The 22830-nt window shown below is 44.8% G+C and overlaps 1 protein-coding gene across 2 annotated transcripts in view; it reads right to left on the reverse strand.

The window, feature by feature from the left end:
- Positions 1–22830, reverse strand: part of LOC118512435 (thrombospondin type-1 domain-containing protein 4) — an 86492-nt gene that overhangs the window by 63270 nt on the left and 392 nt on the right. The window contains exons 2-3 of one of the 2 annotated variants that reach the window (XM_036056896.1): positions 20938–21613; positions 3073–3154 (exon numbers count right to left, since the gene is read on the reverse strand). In XM_036056896.1, coding sequence (XP_035912789.1) covers positions 3073–3154; positions 20938–20948 — 93 coding nt within the window. In that variant the 5' untranslated portion in view covers positions 20949–21613. The remainder of the gene's footprint in view (positions 1–3072; positions 3155–20937; positions 21614–22830) is intronic. The other variant, XM_036056897.1, reaches the window with a different exon arrangement.

Here is a 22830-nt window from a genome sequence, read left to right on the forward strand (position 1 = left end):
CCGAGGCGACAGCGGCGCCGGTCTTCACACGCAGGGCCGGGGTTCAAATCCCATCCAGACCGCCTCCCCGTACGTAGACTGACTACTTTTCTACGGGTAAAATAAAGTCACAGAAAGTCAGTAATTGGCCAGAGACCTCTCGAGGTTGTAGTGCCAAAGAAGAAGAAGAAGAAGCCAGAAATGGCAGGCCGAGACCTCTCGAGGTTGTAGTGCCAAGGAAGAAGAAGAAGATCTTTGTTTTCGAAAAACGTAAAAGTGAGGTTAAGTGACAGTATTTAAGTGCTAAGTAAGTCAGAAATTTCCGTTTTTTTTTTTCAAATTACTAGAGGATGGCATATTATTGTAAAAATAAACCAGGAATTTCGAAGATCAAAAAACATGTATGACGTAAACAAAAAATGAGGAATCGTCGAAAATCCTCCGGACGAACACAAAATTTTCTGAGAAAATGCTTAAAAAAACTTGGGGAAACCTTTAACATTCTCTCTCACTCTCACTCTCACTCTCACTCTCACTCTCTCTCTCTCTCTCTCTCTCTCTTCTTGGCCTTACGACCTCTCTTAGGTCATGGCTACTATTTCTGGCTCATAAGGCTTAATGATACCACGTAGTTGGATAGTCAGTCCTCACTACGGGGGGGCGGTCCGGAAGAGATTTGAACCTTTAACATTAAAATTAAAAAAAAAATGATGTTTTCATTATTGTTCAGGGAATTCCCTTCCTTCATTTGTAAACTTCAACATAATCGATAACAATAAATAGTCAATATAAAAGTGTTTATGTGTTTTTATGTGTCGTGTATTGTACATACGTTTAAATGGCATAGCAGAATTATTTTGTTTTTGGTTCCAGTTTTTCCATTGGACACAATGATTCAGTAAGGTCGATAGCAACGTTGCTGATGTATTTTCTATATTTGGGTATGCCTAGCAGAAGTAATGAAAGCAGTAGTGTGAAGATCGGATATAAAAGTGATCTTATTCTATTCTCTATCACTGTAAGCATCGAAAACAATAGTTTTATAAAAGGGGGTCTTATTATTTAATGGCGTCAATTTAAGTAAAAATAATAGCAGCACCGACCATCAGGGGGCGGCCCGGTGGCAGTTGTGAAAGCGGTGCCGGTCTTCACACGGCAGGACCGGATTTAAAGTCTCATCTGGGCCGTTCAGTTATATTGTGGACTGACTATCAAACTATGCGATATCATTAAGTCTAGTAAGCCAGAAATGGCAAGCATGGCCTAAGATAAGAGGTCGTCAGGCCAAGGAAGAAGAAGAAGAAGAGATAGCAGCACCGGTTATCACAGAGAAGGGCTGAATAGTGATTCTCACTTCGGAATCCGGACGGTTCCCTCATACAATGGATGGATCAGACTATGGATGGATAATCATCCCAGCTAATGCTGGACTCTGCTCGATAAACTCTCTACAATTCACAGATAGAAAAGGATTCTGCAGCACTTACTCAACACCGCTGAACTGAACCGAACTGAAGTGAAAGAAAATATTAAGCAATTAGCACATTTCTTCACCTTGAGATGGCATAACGCCAAACAACGTTTCTACGGCTCCCTCAGCGTTATCATCCTCAATTTACTTTATCTGGAGAGATATGTGTTTGAGCATGGCTACTTTCGTTACCCTTTCATCCTCCTGCACTGTACGGTTCAGTGCATCAACCACGTACGTAACGTGTCTGTATCTTCCTGTCGCGTCCGTTGGTACACTTCCGGTACGCCGAGCTATTACCCGTAGCCCAATTTACCTAAGTGTGAATTGGGAACAATTGTTTGCGGCCCACGCACTCGGATAGGCTGAGACCACTCATCTGTGCACGCATAGGCAGACGGTGCGCGCCGGGTTTTCCTCAGAGCAGTGCACTTACCGCGAACCATGTACAAACAATCGCGCGAGAAGTTCCATCCGTTCGCAAACACACAACAAACTACCAACTCAAACACATCACAGTGCACCTCGCTTCCTGGCCCAAAGCCTTTGCAGGCAGACGCAACCATTCGGTTCGGCCGGCACTTCTGGAGTGTGCCCGCAGCCCAAGCATTAACATGTCTCGACAACAACCACCCGTGAAAGCGACACCAAACGCGCCGTACCGGCCACCAAATGTGGCTTCGGTGGAAATTACTGACGCAATGACCGGGGGGAGGAAGGAATGGCTGTTTATGTTACATTCTTACTTCCATACCATGCTTTTCTCCGTTTTCTTGCTGATAAGATATAACTTAATCTGCTGCCGTTTCATGCTTGTTTTGCCGTCGTGTTTTTCTTTATGCTTGTTGTTGTTTCTCAATTCTCGTCCTACCTCTGCTCTAAGAAACTGCTTCAGTACCATGGTAACAGGTGGTGGCGGTTGAATGAAGTAAAAATAGCGACGCAAAAGGGACTCACTCACGGAAATGGACCGAGTGTCTTGCAGGCTACCGCATTTTAATCCTCGCAAAGAGAGAGAGTGGTCAAATTTAGTTTCTATTTTTATGCAAGCAATAATTAAGTAACTATTTTTGTAAAAAGTGACGCTCTACCAGGACCTATTTTTGAACCCACACTTCAGCAGTATGTTCAACAGGATCCTCTTTTTTCTACAACTAATAGCATGCCTCATAAAAAATTCCTTATGTTCACGAAATAATGTTTTGTGTTCACAGGCAAGATGGCAAAAAGTTTAAATAATATCACGATGACACGAACCAATGCCCAGTGTACGGCGGCACGACAACGATGGGCCCAACGAGCGAGTGGACCACCGGACGACACCAAACAGATGCTATTAGCCGAACATGCTTTTCCATTTTGCTAATTAGCCACATGCTCCACCGTGGCTCACCGACAAACGGTAAGGTGTCGCGTTTTTTCGCCGCTATCTCAACCACTTCGCTTTAGGTGCCGCACTCGCTCCACTTGTTTCACGATTTCCAGGCTACCTGTTCCGATCGGCACAAAGTGCAACATAATTCGACCGTTATAGCATTATGTCTGTGCACCATCATGTTCGGTTGCGTTTACCCATGTACCCTTCTGGACTAGTGATTTTGGTCTGGCGTCCCTTTACTCACCCGTATGCGATCTCTTGTGGAGAGGTCCGCTCCGATCGTGTCGCTTGAAGTGATGGCGATGATTGTGATACAGCAAACCAGCCTGTAACGAGGGAGTAAAATTAATGTAAAAGCGGAAAAATTATTACGAATAGTTTTGTTATACAAAAGCTGCCCTAAACTATCCACCCCACAACTTCTACTCTTTCATTATTCTTGACCTACATTTCACCAATCAATAATCCCCACGCAATGACGCATCGGAATGCAACTGCACGGTAAGTGATATCCGTGACACATGGTAGAATTGTTACATAGGTCACTTACAGTCGGGATCACGCCTGATCTGATGATGACCAATCTGCAATCCAAACGGCGAACTGATGCCCTATCTTTGTACCAGCCGCTCAAGTGCAATTAATTGCTTTTCGATTTTCGACGCACGATTTGCTTTGGTCAAAGCTGGCAAGTACGCTCTCCCAATCATTCTATCATCCAACGCCACAAGAATGTTCTGCCTGTCCGATGATGCTCAGAATTAACAGATAGATACTTCTGCAATGATCTGCCCTTCGTGCCCTTTCCAATGACAATACCGACAATGATGGTGGAGTTTTCTTCCCTAAGTGGCCATTCGGGAAGGAATGGCCATTCGGGAAGGAACTTGTCTAGGAAGTTCTTTTTTCCTCACAGCACGGTTTGCTGGTGCCATTCGGCTATTATTGACACGCAACTTAAAAAAAAACCCTTCTCTTTATGCTTCCGTGCTGCAGTGTCTGATGAATCCATTTATTGTTGCGAAAGTTCGCTTGGACATTCAATTAAAAAATGATCGCAAGCCAAGCGTCGACGCCAACGATGGGGCAAGTGAAGGGTGCCAACGATTTGCTGCAGTTTGTTCAAATGTTTAGCGAAGGGGGTTCTTCGTACATGTTTGAAAATCTGTACCATTGGGGTTGTTTCACTTGCTTTCAAAGCTATCGATGCGGCTGTTCCCTAAAAGGATGGTAAATATTGCACAGTGTTGCTGTAGCCGTTGTTTTAGCACACACCCGAAACAATTGCCGTTGTTAGTGATGGCGCTAGTAGGACAACATTTACTTTTCCATAAGCGACTTGTGTCCATGTCCATCAAGTTGAGAAACTTTCCGAAAGTCGCTTCTTCCGTCACACCAGACGTCGTGGTACCGATGTAATGTTTCATAGCTTGAAGACTGACCAGAACATGCGGAATTTAAGCCGTATAAAGGGGCATCATTTTATGGCTGATGGTTTGCAACGCTCACCGGAACGAATAAATAGAAAGTAGCCTTCCAACATTAACCCATACTCCGTTGCATTATTATTTTGTGATTTTGCTATGGGGTCTTCCATGGATAATTACTAATTATTAGAAATTTCAGGCCGGATTTAACAGACGTTGTGCAACTACCCATGTTCTAGGTCTTTATTATGGCGTCCCTATTTCGAAGCTAGTCACAATTAGATAATACTGCTGACGTACCACAAAAAGTGACCACCAAAAGAGCAATCGTTAAATTTGAATTATTAAACACAGAGATTAGTAAAGTGTCCCTCTGAACGAAAAAAAAGCAACAGAACGCGCCAAAAAACGTGCTAATCGTGAGCAAAAAATCTATTACATATTTCAGACCACCACCATCGAATTACTTTCGCCTGTTCGGTGCAGATTTCGAGCTAAACCCATTTCAACAACAGTCCAGCCAGCATGTCGAAGCGCACCATGGCAGCTGGTACACGTCCAACACTCACACCTAAACCCCCCCCCTCCCCCTACACTCCACATCACACAATAAAACCCAACCCAAGCTGGCCCGGGTGTTCCAGGGATCGAGAGTCCTGTTTCGTTCTGGCCGTGTCTGTGCAGGAGGGATAAAACGATACCATGCGATGAAGCGCTCGTTGCGTCTAATTTATTTCCTCGATCCCGTGTTGCATGTAGTTGGTCCCTTTTTTGGATGATGGCCAGGACCTTCTTCATGCGCACACACACATACACACACTGCCAGCGTGTCGAAATGATGGCAAGATGAAACGTCAGTCGACCCCGACCGACGAACAGCGCCAGCTTGGTTGTCAAAAAAGGCTGCCACTTCATGCGGAGTGTTGGCATAAGTTTAAGGTATTACAGCTGGAAAGAAGAGCTTTGCGAAGACACATATTATAGAGCTTTAAATTTGCCTGGAGATGATATCATGGTTATTAAAAATAAATGTACTATTTTTTTCATGCTTTTTCAATTATTCCCAATAAATTACTTTACTTTTGCTATATTGCACAAATTGCAAAGTTCCGAGAATCCTTAGTTAACAGCTAACGCGGGCTCTACGAGCACATGCGAGCAAAAAAGGACAACCACGCTCGCAGCAATGTCCTGCTGCTCTGCTGTTGGTGCTGATGCACGCCTTATCTCGGCACAGATCGTTGTCCGACAACTTGCTTATAACCAATGGCCAATGTCCAGTGCATGTGTTTTTCCGGCATGACCGTACAGAACCACCTCAAACCACTACTCGGTGCACAGCGTTCCGTGCAGTGCCATACGATGCTCAAGAAGAAAAATTATCAAGACCATTACGGGCTCACCAAGCGGGTGGGCCTGCAAATGTGCCAGCAGTGCCGAAGCAACGCACGATCACCAAACCATTTCTGCACTTCTTCTTGCACCAGAGAGAGAGAGCTCGGTTATCTTTATTACCCCAACAAATTCAATAAAATATGCTTATGAATTTATGTGTGTACAGTCACAATTCACTTGCTCGAGTTCGTTCCGGACACAGGCCGTACCGTCGCTCGCCCTCCCCCTCCAATCCTTGGAGTTCACAGTCCTAGTTTTAGAAGTCGCAATCAGAGAACATTTCCCCAAAAACCCTATCGATTCGCTCCCTCCCGGCCTGCTTGGTGATGTTGCTTTTGAGCAACCAGAATCTGTAATTGGTTTCATTGCACGAAACATGGAAGTGTGTCCGGGACTGCAGTTGCTGTGCATGCCGTTTGATTTGGTTGCCGCCAGTGTGCCTGTGTTTCCCCCAAAACTGTGGCCCTTAAAAACAACAGCCGGAGTGAAACGGACTGGTCTTAACGATGGAATACGATTGATGTAGGTTACACAATGCTCGATACCAGGCAATAATAAGAATTGCCTTCTGCAAATGCTGCACTGCTCTCGATGCCGGATGCTGGCGACTTTGGGGTGAAGTACATAAATTAGGCCACAGTGCAGTGCTCTGCACCCGGCCACAGATATCAAATTCACAAATTAGAACAAATATTGCGTAAGTCGGCATCGTCTAACAAGCGTTCCCGGAAGACGGCTAGAGTCGGCAAAAGCTCCAAAGACGAGGCAGTAGTAGTATGCACGAAACTGTACTGTATGCATGTTTTATGTCACAATGTTTACAGTACGAGAACATTATGAATTACACGGAGAAAAAGTACATAACTTCCATGAATCGGAACCCTTTCACGGAAACTGGACACTGGACCAACTGCTTAACCCATACAGAGCATCGCAGGCCATCGATCCATTAAATCAGATAGATAGATAGCACACGCACGTGGCGTCGGTGGATGCGGTGTTCCGAGTATTGTGACAACTTCGAATGCATTTCCACCCAACGCCGGATGTCGATTGTGTGCTTCATCTGATAAATTCGGAAATGATCCGGAAATGTCTCCCCACGATATCCTAGCGCATCGTGTACTTGTGTCGTGCCAGTGCGGGTACCTTCTGCTAATTATATGCAATTATCCGGCATGGAAATCAATCCTTTCAAATCGAATGCCGCGCACACTCGGTGAACCGATTGTGCGCCCTCGTAATTACTTCATTTCAAGAGAATCTCCACCCTCGAGAGATCTGCAGCCACTTGGAAAGTGCCAAGCCACTCGAACCCGCGTCACTTTCCGCTCCGTTCTGGCGCGAAAGAAGCGACGTCGACGATGCGTGATCGAAATGTTAAGAGGTCACTTTTCTTCAGCTCTTCCACCGCACCTGGCTTCGTCACGCAACCGCCACGCAACCCCGTCGCAACCGAGCATCGATCTTATCGCGAGTGCATTATTGCACTTTTCAGCAAACAATGGACTGCAGATTGATGTTTGATTGTCTGTTGAAGCGGAAACTGCACGATGCGTACCATAGCTGAGCCGTGGTGGGAGTCTTCGTTCGACGTCGTTATTCACATTGCAGCGACCCTCTTGGGTGCTCTGTCGCCCATTAAGCAGACGTTGCAGCACCAGGAGATGCATCATACTGGAGCACTGTTCAACCCGGGCCGGGTAAGGCTTACTTTACGGCGTACGGCGTACAACATGCACCCGCAAATCATGTGATGATGGGTTTGGAGTGCGCGCTACGATTTTGATGGATTCGGTTATTGATTGCTAAACGATCAACCGGGTTCAAGTGCGGGTACCACCAACCGAACCGAAGCCTGCACACAAATCATCAGCTAGTCATGCAACTGGTAATTACAAATTTGTTCCTCTCCGGTGCTGTACCTCTGAGCACAATTGAAAGCTCCTTATGTGCAGGTGTTGCAATACTTGCAGCGTGTTAATTAATTGCATCAATGCACTGCATTTGATGATGGTACTACGCAGTTCTCCTGAGCACGTGCAGCACAGAGAGGCTGGCAAGACACGGCCCATCATTTACGTGCTTGGAAGATTCGCTTGGCCCGAAGCTTTCATACACATGCAACGTGTATTTAACGCAAGTGTTTTTAGAACGGGTTTATCATATGATAGCTTTTTCGCAAACTATCTAGTTAATAATTAAATTAACTTTTAGCTAACGAAACACAAAATGAGCAATAAACTAATTTTTAATACAAAAACCAACTACCTTTTTAGATATTTACATTAAACATTCATTAGCCAGCTTGGTGCTACTCTAGTTCGGATATCGTCTGACTCTGGCTAAAGCTAAGCACTCACGCGTACCGCAAGCACGTTTGCCTAGGCGCCAGGGCGTGCGTTTTATTCATAAACATGTTCAATGTGCAAATGCACGCTTCCCGCTTTTCCAATCTCGGTTCCTTTCATGCCAATTTTTCAAAAGGCGTCGAGTTGAGTGTAAGAATCCGCAAGATAAGTGCATCCGCATGATACATTCTACCGGAGTGCCCGCACCGGAGCAGCAAATCGCGGCAGTGAGAACGGAGAACGGATTGCGGCAAACGGATAGGAAACCCATTGAACTAGCGAAAGTTGGGCTACCGCGCCGGTGTAACGGAAAGTACGTGATCAGAAAGCATCAACTCGTTAGCGCCCCAAACCTTACCAAAGGTGCCGAAGAAAACTTCACCCAGCAGTCGCCGAGCCCAATATCTTGCTGGATTTATTCTTTCGACATCCGGTCACCACTTTGTCACAGAATATGTAACGATCGATACACAACGAACACAATGTGACAAGTTGCACAATCTACCGTACATAACGATGTACTTTTAGCTGGCACCGGGTGAAGGCTTTCGCGGAACCGTGCCCAAGTGTACCAACATTAAAAATCTCTTCTCTCCTCAGCTTGAAAGGGCATCAAATTGTTGACACCGTTATTGACAGGTAGCTCGCGCACGCATTGCTTCATTGCGAACGAGAATCATTCAAAAACGTATTGAGCTATTAATCATCGGCGTTTAGTAGCTCAATTGACAAAGTAAAGTTGAAACTGTTTATGAAAGCACATTCTCGCTACAATCGCACGCGTAGCGTATGTTTCGAAGCCAGCAGCCTCATCTACGGCCGAAGCCGACACACGCTTGTTATTAATATGCAAGCCGGAAAGATAAACATCTGAACCTAACGGACCTGGTCGATGCGATGCGAAATGGCCGCATGCAGGATTCATGCAGCCCGATAAAGCCCTTTAACGCAAATTTGATGCGGTTGAAATGTTTGCTGCTGATTGTACATGCGGTCATATTTTAGTTTTCCACTTTTCTGTGCATGAATAGACGCGTTAAATCGTTTGATATGTGCCGCAACAAGCAACAAAGTGTATCAAAACATTTCGCAGCATGGCATCGGCTGCATGAAACTGAATGAATGCAGGCATTATGAACCGTACTGTATGCGGCTAGTAGCTTAAGCTTATTTAAGGATATTTCATTGTTCAGGCAAGGTCTCGATGCATTTAAATGGACTGAGTTCCTAACGACTTATTAATTTGTTTATTGATGTTTACTTCAAAGTGCACTTTAAATGAACTCGTTTTTGGCACACGTCGAAAGTAAAATAGAATTAAAATGTTATGATGAGACTAACGAAAAATGACATTATCATAAAAGACTTGCAACTTGGAAAAAACCCCCAATTAATTTGTTCTGTGGCGGAAAGGAGGGAAAATCTTTCGGAGATACACCGTCCTGGTAGTGAATCGAGGTAAGCTCCAGGGTCTGCAATGCAGACCTCCGATGCGGATGTGTGGTAATTATTCAGTTCATACCCAATTACACTACCGAGCGCACACTCGACCCATCACATCTACTCAAGTAAGTAATCCCATCCATGCTGGCCACCGCAATTACGCACAACTGACCGGACGTTCGCTTGAACATGTGGTTTCCCAAACAGAACCACCCATCGGTGTGCCCCAAAAGCTCCTCTGCCTTACGTCAGAACACCGGGTGAGTCCCTTCTTTTCAGCTTCACTCACCCGAGCAGCGCCCGGCTTCATCAATCCCGGCTCCATTATGTCCCAGCGGAAACCCGTGTCCGGCTTTCCCTGGGACTCAGGAATCGGTGGAAAATTGTGAGTTCTTGTGTACGGGTATAATAAATCCGGGCTGGATCGTCCCAAAAGGACACAAATAACGCCCGGTTGGTCCAGAGACGCGCTGAGTATACATCCTTCCGTGTTCACACAGCCTCACACAGCACAGCACCGCACCGTACCGGGCCAGGATCAAATCAATCAGCAACAATGCACGGCCTATCGGGTACGTCCAACCGAGCGCCGTAAGCTAGACGGCGTGTTGTTTAGCAACACGGTCCCCGACCAGGCCACTAGTGCTACCACCGTCATCGCGCACGTACTTGCGGGCTCTCTTAGATCGATTCACTTGTCACTGGCAATAATAATAGCAGTAATCATCATCATCAAATTCACCGTCGTCATCGTACCTCATCCAGCCATCCATTGTTAATGCTCACCAAGAGTCACAACATGAGCTGGGGCAACCGGCGAACGGTACAGGCCGAGAGCATTCTGAGAAAACTCCCTCCGACCGTGCTTCTCGCCTTCCGTTCTGCAGCCGGCACCGACAGCATTGCGCTGCAGTCGGCGCAAGTGAACATAAGAAGGTAAACATCTTGGAGAAGGTAATGTCGTTGGTCGAGAGGTTCCTCGATAGCGTTGGGCCGACGGATCCGGACCACACGGCGGGCGCACGAGCAGCGCATCCGTCCGGCAAGTAAATAGTTAGTCAATCAATTGGGCTTTTGATTCCGGATCCCGCTGGCACGTGGCTGACGATGCTTTTCTTGGCGACACCGTGCGTTCTCGGTGTTTGTTCGATACGGCACTTGGGTCTTTCTTTCGTTCTCGAGCACCTTCACCGACCGACTCTTTGAGGGTGAACCTTTGCCATTCATCCAGTTCTATTTCATTCCATTCCGGCCGTACAGTCCGACAGTGTGTTTTATGCCTGCTACGGCTCAGGCGTAGATAGCGAAGCGCTGGAAAATGCTGCCCAACTTCACGCTACCATCACCGCCACAACAACAAAGAACCATCAACAGGAGAAGGGAAAGCAAAACACAACACCCATCGACACAGTAGCAAACACAAATGCCCCAGCAATCGCCAATTTCCCGACGACGACTGCGGGCTGTTTCGCAAACAACCACAGAGGAAATATATCCTCAACCTAACAGCATAACGATTATTGTGATCAGGCGCCTCGGTCGAATGGCGCAGTGTTGGGAAAACAATCGAAATAAGCTTGATCGAAAACCACCGATAAAGGGTGTCGTATTTCATGGGACCGAGGCCAACTTACGGCCAGTGTCAGGCGGAATTGAAAAACGATATCGGGAGCTAGATTTCATTGCCTCTGTCTTAATCGTAAATAGTTTGTCGGGCGCTGTGTTACGGGGTGCATTCGTAATGCTCTGTTAATCAGCTGAGATATACATCAAAACTGTATTTAACCCATTAATTTAGTGTAAATTGTAACACTCTGTAAGACTCGGTGACTTAACGTTAGAAGGGTCTCCCTAAAGCGAAGGCTGGACTATAGAAGGATAAACTAAGTCTTATATGACCCACACAAGAAGAGGAATTCAACACGTGGGTACTTCTAGTTCTTCTTCGGGGGCACTACACCTCGAGATGTCTCGGCCTGCCATTTCTGGCTTTCTGTGACTTAATTTTACCAGGAGTAAGGTAGTCAGTCACAGCCTTACGCACGGGGGGCGGTCCGGCCGTCCGGATGGGATTTGAAATCCGGTCCTGACGTGTGAAGTCCGACGCCGCTATCGCGCTACCGGACCACCCCAATGCGGTTACTGCAAAAACGAATGGCAAGGAGATCTCAAAAAACATTATTTTCTTTTGAAGTTCATCAAACGTCTAGCATGTTGCCTTCCATTTCATACAATCGATATCAATTCCTGATATTGTGTATGTTGTGTGTAAAGGTCGTTTAGAAAGTAAAAAAAAAATACACATATCTTCCGCCCACAAACAAATAAACAATCGGAGTCTACTGTACTGTATCAAATTGAACTTATTACACGACATTCTCACCAGCTTCATCACCAGTGGCTCTAAGAGACGGAAACCTTTCGCAAACTGCTGGGAATCCGTACCCGTAACGGGCTCAAAAATCAGCTGCGGTTTTAAAAACAAACCCCCAACAAAATTGCCCACTCAGCTCAAGCCATGTTCGGTTTGCTGAAATCTTAGGATCTCACCTGGGGTATGTTGATGAGAACCATAATTAAATGGAAGCACACAGGGCACCTACACGTGTAGGAGGTTGGAGAAGCTTGGTCATGCGTTAACAGAAGTGAATCGGAAAGCGTATGTTTGATAAAATCTTCTCGACCGTTAACGACGGAACGGAAGGTGTATGCAAGCAAAAATGTTTCCGTTCTGCAGCATCGAACTGGACGATGTGACCCGTTTGGACCCAAAAAAACACACACACACACACACACACGTTCATTCCCAACTCCCAGCGTTGAGAACTAAATTTCAGTTGACCATGTGACATCCACCACAGATGGTCCATCGTCGGTTTGTTTGATTGGATTTTGATTTCTGTCAAACCTTTAACATGTTTACCGTCCGTCCATGGCAAGATTTTTGCTTTGGCTGGAATGCAAACAAATGTGAACCGGAATCACTAGAAAAGAGTGATTATATGGTTGTTTAAATATTCTATTGCTGAAAGCCCCAGTAATAAAAAACGGACTACACAGAGCATGTATTTCGACAAATGATTCTCAGTTTGCTAGAATTATCACTCTGATTCGTACACATTTATGATGGAAGTATTGCCAGAGTCACTTCCTTTTCTGAAACAAATTTATTGAATTATTTATGACGACCTTTCTTTCTAATGCTACACGCTCAAATAGTTTTATATATGAAAACTTTTTGACCCACTTGTGACTGTTCTATTTCCTCCACAGCACGTGACAAATCGTGGAAAACTATTTCAGGCCGTGTTGGAGAAGTTCAAACCCACCCTTCATCATCTTCTTCAACTACTTAAACATCTTTCCTTTTGCAGGTTGTGAATAAAGCCGAACCTTAGACTCTTAGTGTCACGGACAATATGCCGGAGTGAAAATACTGGAAAAAGCAGCGAACTACAACGAAAAAAAAGCAACAGAAGATTTATTTGTTTGTTTATCGGTACAAGTGCAGACTACCACTTTGCTAGTGCGAGAACCGATTTAGGAACCGATTATTAAGCATGGCGCGATGTCAGCAAGCACCACCACCATACGTCCGGTATCCAACCAACCAACAACTTTTAACCAATGCCGCCCGAAAACTAATGGCCACCAGCATCCAGCATCGAGAATCCAGGCCGAATTGTGGGTCTTCCAATGCACTCATACACCAAGTGCAGCGGGTGTGTAAGTAGTTCGGAGAGTAAAATGTCACATTCGAGGTGACGTAACAAAGAGCGACCGCTTAAGGGCGAGACCACCAAAAACAAGCGAACGTTCGGACAATTCAAGGGGGTCCCCAATAGGGCACTTCATACGATTTTACACTCTGGCTCTGGCCTGCTTCAGTGACTTAGCATCTTCTTAATTCGATTCTCGTGGACATCATTGTTTGGGAGAAGATTTAAAGAGTTGGAGCTTACTCAAGAAGTGGCATGCTGGCCGATCTGAGGGAAACGTTGTGTTGTGTGTGTTCTGTTGGGGGTAGTGGGCACTTTCCCGTTGGGGCATAAGGATGGGCAAGAGATATAAGATATGTCCGTGTACTCGAGACTATTGTTTATGTCGATTGAATTCTCTCAACGATAGTCAAATAGCGGATGCGATCCGATCTCTCTCAAAAGAAAATCCGCTGCTCTTTCACATGGATTGAATTGGTGTTGTGCATACTGAGTAAGACTGAGGGAATAATTTGAATCCTTCAATTGAATGAATTAGATCAACTTTTCAGGAAGTGTCTTCAAAACTATTTTGAGACAAGAATCGTTAGGATTCAGCGACTTTAATCGCAGTAAGTTTTTACAAGATTTTTGCGATATGAATCATTAAGAATTTTAACAAAAAAAATGCGATTCGACTCTCAAACGAATTGATCCCAAACAACTCCCAAAAGAGTTGTTAAGCGATTCGAATCCTAATGATGAAGAATAACGATTGAATTTATTCGTTGAAAGTTATTTTCATTTCTTATTCGAATATTTCAGCAGGCTTTTTACCAAATCCATTTTTCACAGACATTAATTGATAACAACAGTGCCGGTAAGTGGTAAAATTTGACAATTTTGACTTGGACAGAGCTAAAACGATTCCACATCATGCATAAAGAGGATATACTTCTTTATGGTCTATTATAAATCTTTCTCTTCAAAATATAACAATTCTTGAAAGATGGAACAGATTCTTTTCCCTTTGTGCCACAGATCCATTCACCAAAAACCGGATCAAACCTTAGCAGCCAAAAAATCAACAGAGCGAGGAAATGTTTCACCAATCTTAACGGCTTTCAGGAATAAATAATATCACCTGCCGTACAAGGGCAACAACAACAAGGCACGGGGTGCGTACTTTTTTTTTGCCACATAAATCCCAAGAGCGTCCGCTGATCTTTATACAAATTCACAAAAGAAATCAATAACTTTCCTCCCGCTTATGATAAATCGTTTTCCTCCGCCAAAATGCTGTTCGCGGCAACTCTCCATCCCGAGGACCAGATTTCCTTAAAAGCATTCCTTAGGCACGATTCAACAAAGGAGCATGCCACAAGGCCAATACACGTCAAAACAGGCGCATACGTACACACACACACACGACCCTAGACCAAACATATCAGAAAGGTGACCTCCCGAGATCGTAAATCATCTTTCCGCTTGCTACGTGGGGAAATGATACATATTTTGTTCAGACATCCATTTCCGCACCACACTTCCGGCGGTGGTAGTGGAGTGATTCGCTTTCGCTTGTTATTTTTGCCCGGGATCAACTACGATTGCTCTCACGGCGAAGGAAATGTCGTTGAACATAATGACTCTCACTAGAATGATCCCGCATCCACCGATCTGCTTGCTTACGGGGTTTTCCTTTTCTCGAAATGGGCATGCCAACGGTACTGACGAATTTCCGTACAATCAATCCATCTTTCACGATGTGATTTTTCCAATCAATTTCACTCGCTCATTCAAGGGCAGTAGTGATTAAATTGCACAAGATGCAAACGTTTCGATACATGAAACAGGAACGTAAACGAAACGAACGAGTCTTGGGCAAAGTGTTACGGAAGTTTTTAACACCAGCGCTCATCCGTAACGACCGATCGACGAATTTCCATCTCAAGCGTGTAATCCGATCCAAAGTCTTAGTCTATGCTGCTGCTGGAGCCGAAAAACCGTTCCGTCCAACTATTCCGTCCGGCAACGACCATCTCACACTATCCATCACGCGCGCCTCGCAGCGCATCCTCGAGAATGCTTCCGTCAGACATTCTCCGTCCGACTCGGCGAGGATTACGATCCAGCCGAAAGTTCTCCCGGAACAACAATTAAACATCCGTCAAACTGTCGGATTTTAGATGGATGCTCGACTTGCCGAAGGCTTCCAGTTCCCGGCGTTTCAATCCGTCCGAACCGTCGGCACGTCCATGCACCCGACGAACACAATTCGATGGGATTTCATTTCGACTCACGTTTTAGCAATCAACTTGATGTTTTGTGTAATGTTTCGCATGCATGTGCGCCCTGCGCCTGGGATGCCACACCGGGTCTGCAACGCCATGACAAACGGGATTTACTTCCTGTGAGCGGGCTAGAGTTTGACTAGCTGCAACAGGGTTAGTTGAAACTGTCCCACGTTCAGCTCAAGGAAAGGTTTCTCTGTCCGGCAGCTGCTTTGGAACTAGGGATTGGAACTAAAGCTGTTGCATAATAAATGCAGTACGTGTACACATGCTCCGCTCGGCGATAATTCTATTTCGGAGATTAATTGCGTACGTAGCACAGTAGCTCGACTCTCAATTCTGATCCCTTGAAGTCTTGAAGTAGATTAAACTATCTTGAAAAACAATTAACTAGACACTAAGTGTCTTGCATGCACTACCACAAAAACACTTGCCATGCTTGCCGACGTACAGAATTTGAATTCATTTACAAACATTAGCACCCGGCGCGTGAACGTTATCAGGGGAAGGAACTCACTGCTCATAACGCCCGAGCCCGTCCATCTTCAACATTGGACGGATTTAAAGCTTGCACCTCAAAATATTCTCCGTGCTGACCCGGTCTAATCTCGTACTGCCCCGGGAGGGTTACAAATTACTGTTTATTATCAATTCCAATCAACCCGACCAGTTTTTTGCGTATTACCTGCAGGCGTTCCGGCGAGTAAGCCTTTGTGCAAAAGTTTACCGGCCTGAAGTGAAAGAGTACTTTACTGCTGGCGTACACGTCGATGATGCGTCGGCCCGCGAATGGGGTTATTAAATTTTGTTTCAGCCAAGCGTAAACATCAAACGCATTTTCGGCTGAAACTGGGCGGACGACGAGGCCGTAAACATTTTAAAACCACGCAACGAACAAGTGACGGTAAATGGCCAAAATGAACAAATTTATGGCGTAGGTACGTACAGTACATCACATCGGTGTGTACCAACTTTAAGAGGTAAAATCAATTTTCAACTCTCAACTCTTGGTTGATTTGGTTGTGGGAGAAGGGATGTTTGGACATGGTAAAATGTTAAATTAGTTAGACATTCTTCCCCTTCTTGAAGCATCTTTAAAGGCTTCGTGTTTTAATTACCCAATGTTTCGTGTTTTATGAAGCGAGTAAAATATTTCCCCTCTCCAAGGATGAGGTTTTATCGCGATAAGTGCACGGGATTACAAATTATGTCACATAAACCATTAAACATCGTCCCTTTCCATGTTGTCTAGAGTACCGGAGTAGCAATATTGTCGCTAACTGGCTCATCGGATCGGGCGACGGTTCTTTCTCCAACAAAACAAGAAATCATTTCGTCTCTCGGTGCACAATTCCCATCCGTCCGGCCCGACCGGCGTGAGGAAGCCATTCGTGAAATTGTATTAAATAATAAACGGCCATAAAAATCACGAACTGAAAACACTCACTTTTTATTGGAGGATTATAGCATCGGCAGAGGCCACAAAGCGAGGCAGTCTACAAATATCCAACAATCACCTACACATTCCCTACAGAAACAGGGCAATAAAAGTAGCTGGCCTATAACCATGGAGAACTTGAACAACGCGATGGTAAGAGCCAAGCATCACACACTCACAACACCGAGTGACATCGAAAATAAAAAAGTGAGTGTAAAGACAGTTATTAAGGTAATTAAAATCACCCCTTTCTTATCACCCGCAAGTATGACCTCGCAAGTTCTCCGGAGACCGGAGGCATTTTAACGCCGTCCTGCACATTATCACGACTCCTCCCGGACCGTCCTTCCGTCTCACAGCACCATCCAAAACATTGTCCCCAAACGTCGAGTTGTCGTCGAATCATCGCTCCACAGTTTGGCCATTGCCGTCGAACGGATTCCATTTCCTGTACTCAGGAGCTTCGGTCGGTTCTTCTCGCTTACTTCGGCTTCTCGGAGCTGCTGATTCCGCCGGTGATTTATGCTCCGGCGTTTTATTGTTTATGATTATTATTACTTTTTAATTGATTTTGTGCTCCACCCAATTGGGCCGCTCGGGAGGTGCTCACCTCCGGTTCATACCCTCGACCCAAGAGCACCGGACCTTTTGAATCCAACAGGCTGGCTGGGGATGAGTTTTTTTTTTCTTTCGTCTAACGAACTTCAGAACTTCATTGTGCACCGGGAACAACTTTCTTCGGGGCCACCTCAGAGACTGCCTAGCATCAATTCTAACCAGTAACCCACAACCACCCCACCCAATCGATCGTTGTCTGCTCTTCCAGCGCAACTCACAATCGTAATGGTGATGATGATGATCATGATGATTTGATTCTTTTCATGGCTGTCACCCAAAATCATTTATGATTTATTTTCTCTCACCTTACGGTGCGTGCCGGTGAAGCACACTGTGAAGAAGACATGTATTTGCGCCACCATCTGGCATTGGTGTTTTGCTCAAACTTCGGAGGCTTCTCCTTCGCTATTCAAGTTGTTCAGTAACTTTTAACAATACCATTTACTCGAAGCACACGGAAAAAAAAGAAACGAAAGGGTAAATCGAACCAACCCTTATTGTGGGGTGTGCATTGATTTGACGTTGGAGGTATTGCCTTGTCCTTGGAAAAAAGGAGGCTGACTTTACGGCCACGTTTTCTCCCGTATCGACGACCTTGGATGATTGAAAATGAAATAGCAAATCAATAAAGTACCCTGATTTTATCACGAGCTTTGGGGACCATCGCACTTAATAGGATAGTATTTGCGGACCAACTCAAGCACTTTTCACTCTATTTTCGCTTCGTTTTTTCGAAGTTGCTCTGCCGCAAGAAACGCTTGACGCCACTAAAGCTACACCGTCCCACACAAACGGTGTGTTTAAAGGGGTGGTTGTAAACGAAAACCCGACCCAGTCCGTCCGATGACAATTCCACTTTTTTCCGATCTTATCAGCTGGCCCGATGTCGAAGAAAAAAAGGGCACTTGTTCAGCTTTACAACTATTTTGATGAATCTTGCAGAGGGTGCGCGGTGGGAATAGCAACTTCCTTTTTCATTTCCGCGCCATAAACCGTACGGTGTGTATAAACCGACGAGGTTTGAAGTGAATCATAACAATATGCGGCGCGTTGGGTTGATGGGCAGGGGTAAGGGTTGCGAACGCTACGCATTTTGAAGTAGAACTCGTATAAGATAAAATCTACTTTAAATCAACCTAGGAAAATGTTCAAATTGATAAGAAACCATTCGTTTGACGATGGTGCAGTTAATTTGAGGCTTCAGTTCCCTTTTATTGACACTACGAAGAAAATGCTCTTTTCGAAACAAAGTCTAGATGAAGCGACTTTCCACTATCAGATAACTTTTTAGTAACCATAAACATGAATTCCGAAACTAGACGAATTAGCCATTGAGAACCGATGTTTGTAAGTGTATGTCTCTTCTTTGGCCGAACGACTTCCTAGGTCATGTCTGCCTTTTTTGGCTTGCTAGTGTATGTCTAGCGTTTAAATATGTTTCAATATGTTGCTCTTTTCAAATTCGATGTATCTACTTTATCACATACGTTAAAAGTTCAGCCCTCGAGTCTTTTCAATATCCGTCTCGCTAATAAATGTTGAAACAATGGACTGATGGAAATGTTTCAGTAAATTTTACATTGACAGCTAATTGCGTCCTAATTGTTGTAGATGCACATAGCAAATTAGGTTATATTTATACAGTTTTTTTCCTAATTACTAAGAAGAATACTTTCATCATGGGGCGGCCCGGTAGTAATGCGATAGCATAACCTGTCTTCGCACGGCAGGACCGGGGTTCAAATCTCAGCTGGGCCGTTCCCCCATAGCGAGTGAGTGAGTACAATTTACCCATAAAACGTAACTTTTGAACCGCAACAGGATTATGTTTTACTACCATAGACTTTGCCGAGAGTTTGTTGATTAGGAGTGGAGGCAGTTGGAAACAGATCCCAAATGTGCTTGGCTCTAGCGATTCTGGAATCCAACAATTGGTTGGATGAAAAGGTTAATTATTAAGTAAAAATCCCAGTCCCTAGCTCTAGGTTCATGTTGACTGACGATAATAGTCTCATGCGGAAGCGATGACAGCTCATCACCAAGATTTTGTGGTTTATTCTTGGTATTTTTCTTATGAGGTCCATGCGGTGCATAATCCGTGCAGCCGCTAAACCTGTGTTTTAGCATGGGAAAATGAGTGCCTCGCTAGTAAAAATCTGTTTGGTCCACCCCTGCTTACGAGATAACTGCTCTCAATCAATCTGAAGGTACAAATTTCATACAGGGTTTCAGCACAGATACAGATTTGATACAGGGTTATCATTAAGCATAGATAAATACCGAAATTACCACTATGAGAAAAAATTTATCTCAACTAAAAACAATCCAAACACTTTCCTTGGGATTTTGTCTTTTTCAAATACGCTCAAATATACATTTATTAAAGAAGGTTATGAACGTTACTCATGCAAGGAGGTGCTATCAAGCCGTAAAAATAATCCAATTCTTGTTCCACAAATCAACAAAACTGTTTTAACATCATCATAACATAAAGTTAAAAGCACAGTTTAACATGGCTTGAGTTTTATTAACCGTGAATTAAAACAAGTTTCCGACTCTTCTTAATCGACTAGCTTCAATAAATCCGAAATCCAATATTTCCCAATCGCGCAGGCTAACGTACGTTTCCATTTCCATCAGATTTCACAGCACCACCGGTGAAAACACGGATTTGGCACAAAGAAAATGCGCACACACACAAGAAAAAAAACACGCGTTGCAACCCGCAGCGTACAGCAGCGGGCCAGTGTGTTCTGATTAAACATGTTTCGCCGAGAATCTGGCTCTTCATAATTAAACATGCAACACAAGATCAGCTGGCCCCTAGCAGTCACCCCACCCCCACATCCCACCCAGACCGTTCGTCCGCTTATCCACCACCCCCCTACCACCCACGCAATGCACGTACGTTATTTAATCTGCACACCAAGGACCCATCATAATCCAGCAGCATCGGCAGCAGGAGCATCAGACCAGTACAAACAGGCAGAAAGGCTTCACAATCGGCTTTAGCCCATCGCGAAGGTGGAGGCAGGCAGGCAGCTTTAGCGGGTGCGAACCGGTGGCCACGAAGCGATAATTTAATTGAAAGCAGATTTCATTCCGTAAGCGATTACGGACTGACCGATCCCCGTTCGTGCCAGGACACGGGCGGGCGCAAGCAGGGAAATGAAATATCACACCCATATTAGCAACCGCAAATAATTGAAATCGAATCACAGCTGTACAGAAAATCCTTAGTACCAGAGTACCATTGAGTGGCAGGGCGAATCCCGAGCGGTTGCAAAAACAAATAGTGGTTTTATTGTGAAAATGGTCCAAGTAATGGCCGGTGATGATAATGATGCAGATGGTTCGCTAATGACAACATCAGGCTCGTGAATTATTTAAGCCAAAAAAAAAACTTTACTGATTCTGTTTGTACGGGCAAATTAAATTTAAAACTTACCTGAGTATCATCGTGCTTTTTGTTGTTTATGCTCCCCCGTGCGCTTGGTTAGAATGAAGCTGTGTAGCAGGTAGAGATGGTTCTTGCTGCCGAAATGCTTCAAACAATTTCACTTCCACCTGCTGCTGACTGTCGGTTCCGTTTCACACGATCAACGATTGAAAAAAAAAAACTCACACTCTTTTCGTTTAAAATTAATTTTCAACACTGTCATCCAATCAAGCGGATGGATGCAAATGGTAAGCGAGCACGCGGGCACCACCACGTGGAGGTGAAATGCTTAATGCTGGAAAAGTTTTCCCTCAATGGCACACAACAATTCGCGCTTTCCCAAATGACACTTCTACACTTTTGTCCATCGGAGGACTATTGCCGTTGGCGCTGGGCACACACATCGGACGTCGGAACCACTTCGGAATATATTAAATTTCCACGATCACTTCACTTCGGTATGGGGTTCTTTGCGCTGCGTGTGCGCTGGTAAATAAAACGGGAAAGTTGATTATTTTACCAATGCACGATATACTCGAACGGATAAATTGGAATGAAATTAAATTCGCTAGTCACACGGAGGAGCGAGCAATGCCACCACCATTCTGGAAAACTTTTTTCATTTCACTTGCTTCAAAATTGTTTTTCACTCTATTTAAGTAAGTTATCACGCCATTTTCGTCAACTGAAACAAAAGTTAGCCTATTTCATGCAAAACCAATTTAAGGGTGCTTACTTGCAAATTGGCTTGCAAATAATGTAATAATGATCAGCTACGTTAGGGCACGCAAACGATCATGGTTTTTAAGGACGATATAAGCAAATATTTTCTTTTATCAGGTAGGTCGAATAAAATATTGTTAATAACAATACTTGTGCTAATTTACTTCAACGCCTAACGATTGACGAACTGCCAGATGAAAAACAAACATTTTTCTGCATTCCTTGCTGCATCAGGAACTGTTAAACATGGACGCACCTTTTTTATGCGTGATTGGTTTAACTACCGATTCTAGCGCAGATGGCCTAGATTCTCACCACTCGCGCTTCCAATGCTCCCAATTTATCCATACCTGTCGCTGCTGACTGACTAACTGTTGCTGCTAGTGACTGTCGTCATCGCTTCCTCACCCGAGGGATAATGCTCGTCGGCATGTCTAGCCCATAGACTCATGGGTGATTATGATAGCTCTAACTAGCGTAATATGCTCTATTTTGGTAAAGCTCAATGATGCGTTACCAATAAACCAAACTAAACACCACCAACCCCAGTCACCACAACAATGGTTTACTGGAGGCTGGAGCAACCGTGGATGCTGCCATCCGAAGAAGAGCTGCAAAAAATTAAAACTCCATTTCCCACATGGGGCTGGGTAGGTTTCAGGGGCTGGGTAGATACAGAAGAAGTAGCATATCGGTTAAAAGGCAACAACACGGTAGCGATTGACAATCGATCTCAATCGGGGGCAGCAGCAGTGCGCCGAAGGGGGCGTTGGTTGGCGAATGGCGACGGACTCAGTCCGTCAGGCAACCCACCGTTAACAATATATTCACCAAATTAATTGACTGTGATTAATTGTGGCCACGCGAAGAGCTATTTAGTTATGGGAAGTGAGCACTCGCGCCTGGCTGGCATTCGCATTCCGTCAACGGCCACAGACCAAGGTGCCCATCGGCGGGCGAAACCGCACACCAATAACAACAGCAGATATAAAACACCAAAAACACATGCTTCATCATAACCAAGACGCGCGCCATTCAGTCACGCACGGTTCCACGCTAGAACTTTGGCGATGGCCACTTTTAATACGCTTATCGAACACAAACTAACTGAAGCCGCGTTCGTTGGGGATTTATAATATTGTAGTCAACCGAACACGACCCCGAATTTAGAAGCGACGT

The sequence above is a fragment of the Anopheles stephensi genome, chromosome 3 (genome assembly GCF_013141755.1).
Source record: "Anopheles stephensi strain Indian chromosome 3, UCI_ANSTEP_V1.0, whole genome shotgun sequence".
NCBI lineage: Eukaryota > Metazoa > Arthropoda > Insecta > Diptera > Culicidae > Anopheles > Anopheles stephensi.